This window comes from Octopus bimaculoides, chromosome 19 (assembly GCF_046866305.1).
Source record: "Octopus bimaculoides isolate indiv1 chromosome 19, ASM4686630v1, whole genome shotgun sequence".
NCBI lineage: Eukaryota > Metazoa > Mollusca > Cephalopoda > Octopoda > Octopodidae > Octopus > Octopus bimaculoides.
This window is the reverse complement of record NC_142946.1, coordinates 43,693,910-43,698,909: the sequence shown is the minus strand read 5'-3', so window position 1 is coordinate 43,698,909 and position 5,000 is coordinate 43,693,910. Positions and strand designations below refer to the sequence as shown.

The 5,000-nt window shown below is 42.5% G+C and overlaps 2 protein-coding genes across 17 annotated transcripts in view; one reads left to right on the top strand and one right to left on the bottom strand.

The window, feature by feature from the left end:
* LOC106874507 (muscleblind-like protein 1) overlaps nucleotides 1–5,000 on the bottom strand; it is a 370,239-nt gene that overhangs the window by 201,332 nt on the left and 163,907 nt on the right. The window lies entirely within an intron of this gene.
* The window catches only part of LOC149131848 (uncharacterized), a gene marked incomplete at its 5' end in the record, with an annotated part of 1,309 nt that continues 319 nt past the window's right edge, over nucleotides 4,011–5,000 (top strand). Inside the window, one exon of the mRNA XM_089366423.1 lies at nucleotides 4,011–5,000. This exon is cut by the window's right edge and continues 319 nt beyond it. Within this exon, the coding sequence (XP_089222549.1) occupies nucleotides 4,011–5,000 (990 nt within the window).

The window sequence follows — 5,000 nt, the reverse complement described above, 5'->3', positions numbered from 1 at the left end:
TTAATCGACCCTGAAGGGATGATTGCTAAGGTTGGCCTCGGCTGAATTTGAACTCGAAACGTAGCAGCAGATAAAATACCACTAAGCCCTTCCACTAGTGTGCTAATAATTCTACCAGCTCGCCTAATAATAATAATAAAAATAATAATAATGATAATAATAGTCCTTTCTCCTACAGGTACAAGGCCTGGAATTTTGGAAGAGGCATTGGCAAAAGTTGGCAGAGCAGCCTATCCTGGGAGAATTACCAGAATGGACCGTTTCTAGAAATACCTCACCTGGTAGTCTTAACAGAACGGACCGTTTTCAGGAAAAGCTCACCTGGTAGTCTTACCAGGAAGTATTGAGAGTTCAGGATAACTTTTACCGGCTTTGGTGGCGCTGTCAGGTGCAAGCAGAACAATAATGCCATTTTGGCCACACCTGTTTTCAGTCAGAGAACATTGCTGATTTGTGGAGTTTAGGACACAAACTCTTGTTGTCACATGGTAGACATGTCCATCCTGATGATTACGGAGCTCCCTTCTTTTGGACGGAAAGAACAGACAGCTTTTGGCCATCTGATGCCTACAGCACAAGAAACGGAATGGAATCTTGGTGGATACAACAGAAAGTATTGAATATTGATGTCTTCATTTACAGCAAAGACTTTATCAAGTTTCAAACTCTTCTTGGAGAAGGAGAAGAGAAAAATGCTGCCCTCAATGAATTTATTCAAATATAGGTGAAAGTGGCAAATTTGATCAGAGTTCATAGGCTTAGACTCATGTACTGGTAGCTCAGTGTGTGTGTGTATGTGTGTGTCTGCATGCATGTGTTGGTGTGTGAGTCTTTTACCTGAAATCTTATTCAGTTACAACAAACAGTGGACGTTGAGGCCATTTTTGCCTGTCAACTGCTGCTCTGCTGGGGTTATACTTTTAAAGATACATGGAATAAAATTACCCCTTCCTGAGAAACAGTTAAGGGTTAGTAACAGGCCATAAAAAAAAAAAGAAAAGATTCCTTTATAATATACATTCCTTTAATACAGTTCTATATTTAAGAGATGAGGAATTATGTACATTATTTACATTATTTATGTTTGATAAGATGAGGACAAATATCTGTCAAATGTAAATAATGTAAATAATATACAGTCCTCCAACCCATACTAGCTAAGAAGAAACAGACATAAAGGCCACACTCACACACGGAGACTTGGACGGAGACGGTGACGGTGAGATAAATATAATTAAGATAACTAAAGACACCAACATTTATCATTGCATCTCATCTCTTGATGTGCTCAGCAAAACTTGAAATGTAAATGTTTCCCCACCCTTACTGACAAGGACGAATAACGAAAACACAAGAGGGTGGAGAGGGAGAGGGAGTGTGTGTGTGTGTGCGCCAGTGTGAACAAGTGTGTGGGTGGGTGAGTGAGTGCGTCTGTGTAATATATTCAAAGAAAATTGCACAAGGATGTAAACTTGGTGGCTTCCTCCCAACAAAATATGCGATGCTAGCAACCATTGTACTCTGGGGATGGGAGGTGGGGCGGTCACATCTCTCAACGTGTATGTATCCCCCCCATCTCTCTCTCTCTCATTTTTCTGCAGTATATTTCAACCCCAATACTGGCCTTGATAGGTAGGAAAACACAGAAAATTTTTTAAAAAGAGGCAAATAAGTGCTTAGTGAAAGTGATATTAACGAAATCTGGAACTTCAAATAATAGCCTAAGATCTCTCTCACACACACACACACACACACACACACACGTCTGGTTTAATCCAACTGCATGGGAACTTTGGCAAGAGTCTTCTACAATAACCAGTTGACTGATATCTTGTGAATGGGATTCAATGAAATCTTTTCAGAGGTCTTTCATGGGCTTGTGTGTGTATACATATCTATCAACATATACACACATATGTATATATATATGGGTGGCATGTGTGCAGGTTTGTGTTTTTGTGTGCTTTTGACTGGGTGTGTCGGGTTTTCTCCATGTGTATGTGTATACATGCACACACACACACACCCCCAAACACACGTATATATAAATATTTGCAATGTGAATGTGAATATGGGTGTAAACGATACATCTACATGTGCACACACGTACCTCATCCCCACCCCACCCCACCCCCACATATATGAGTCAGCAGAGAAAGGTAACATGAGTTGCGAATGCGAACATGCGATGCAATATACATTTATATACACACACGTATGCATAGATATATAGACATGTATAGACAGTCATATACACACACATGCATATATACATACATACACATATACATATAATCAAAGACTTGCTAACTAACAAATGGCTGTTTTTGGTAACATAACTAATTTGATACCCCCTCATGATAATTCATCCGGTTTACAATGTTCTCGTTAATATTGATGAGGACAGCCTTGTACTAGAGTCCGGTCAATGGATTGAAGCCATTTTGGTTCAGCCATCTTGGAGGTGTTTCATCAATGGCCTGCATGGACAGTCTCTGTTTGCCCAATGACCAAGTTAACTTTTGGTGAAAGGAGATGCAACTTTGTCCCTTATCAATTTCGGTCATTCTGGGGCACCGTCTTGAAGAACTTAAAGTCAAATTAAGTGACACTAGTACTTAATTGTTTCCTTTAAGCCTCTTACTTATTATATCAGTCTCTCTTTGGCAAACTGCTAGGTTATGGGGAGGTAAACAAACCAACACCAGTTGTCAAGCAGCAATGGGGGATAAACACAGACACAAAGACACACACACATACACACAATGGGCTTCTTTCAGTTCCCATCTACCAAATCCACTCACAAGGTTTTTTGTAGGCCTGAGGTTATAGAAGAGGAAACTTGTCCAAGGTGCCACGCAAAGGAACGGAACTTTTTACCAAAGCTCTAAAAATCCTGCCAGGTTACAATGATAATAAAAATAAAAATAATAATAATAATAATAACCCTTTCTGCTAAAGGCACAAGGCCTGAAATTTGGGGGAGGGGGCTAATTGATTAGATCAACCCCAGTATGGAACTGGTACTTAATTTATTGACCCCGAAAGGATGAAAAGCCAAGTCGACCTCAGCTGAATTTGAACTCAGAATGTAAAGACAGACAAAATACCGCTAAGCATTTCGCCCGGCGAGCTAACGTTTCTACCAATTCGATTTGACTGAGGACTGGTGAAACCGGATGGCAACACCAGCCTCCAATCTGATTTGGCAGAGTTTCTACAGCTGGATACCCTTCCAAACGCCAACCACTCATTTGACTGGTTTCAGTCATTTGATTGTGGCCATGCTGGAGTACTGCCTTAAGTTGAACGACTCGATCCCAGGACTCATTCTTTGCAAGCATACCGCTTATTCTATCCACCTCTTTTGCCGAACTGCTAAGTTACGGGGATATAAATACACCACCACAGGCTGTCAAGCAATGATGAGGGAACAAACACAGATGCACAAACATCTGCATATATATATATATATATGTTTGAAGCCAACATTTAAATGTAGATATGAAAATAAAAACGGCAGATGTAAAGGAATGGTCAGAGAAAGATTAGGTGCGGAGGAGGGGGGGTTCTGTGGGGGTGGCATCAACACATACATACGGACACACAGTGGATTCATACATGATGGGGTATAAGAACGCACCGGATCTACATACATAGCCACTGGATCAACACACTGCTTCAACATGTATACGCATTCACGCATACACCATGATAATAATATACGACAGAGCATTGACACGTGAACACACACACACACACACACACACACCACAAACACACACACCACACACACACCACACCACACCACAAACACACACACACCACAAACACACACACACCACAAACACACACACACCACAAACACACACACACACACCACAAACACACACACACACACCACAAACACACACACACACACCACAAACACACACCACAAACACACACCACAAACACACACCACAAACACACACCACAAGCACACACCACAAGCACACACCACAAGCACACACCACAAGCACACACCACAAGCACACACCACAAGCACACACCACAAACACACACCACAAACACACACCACAAACACACACCACAAACACACACCACAAACACACACCACAAACACACACCACAAACACACACCACAAACACACACCACAAACACACACCACAAACACACACCACAAACACACACCACAAACACACACCACAAACACACACCACAAACACACACCACAAACACACACCACAAACACACACCACAAACACACACCACAAACACACACCACAAACACACACCACAAACACACACCACAAACACACACCACAAACACACACCACAAACACACACCACAAACACACACCACAAACACACACCACAAACACACACCACAAACACACACCACAAACACACACCACAAACACACACCACAAACACACACCACAAACACACACCACAAACACACACCACAAACACACACCACAAACACACACACCACAAACACACACACTACAAACACACACACACACACCACAAACACACACACACACACACACCACAAACACACACACACACACCACAAACACACACACACACACCACAAACACACACACACACACCACAAACACACACACAAACACACACACACACACACACACCACACACACACACACACCACACACCTCACACCACACACCACACACACACCACACACACACACCACACACCACACACCACACACACACACACACCACACACCACACACACACACACCACACACCACACACCACACACCACAAACACACACCACAAACACACACCACACACCACACACACCACAAACACACACCACAAACACACACCACAAACACACACCACAAACACACACCACAAACACACACCACAAACACACACCACAAACACACACCACAAACACACACCACAAACACACACCACAAACACACACCACAAACACACACCACAAACACACACCACAAAC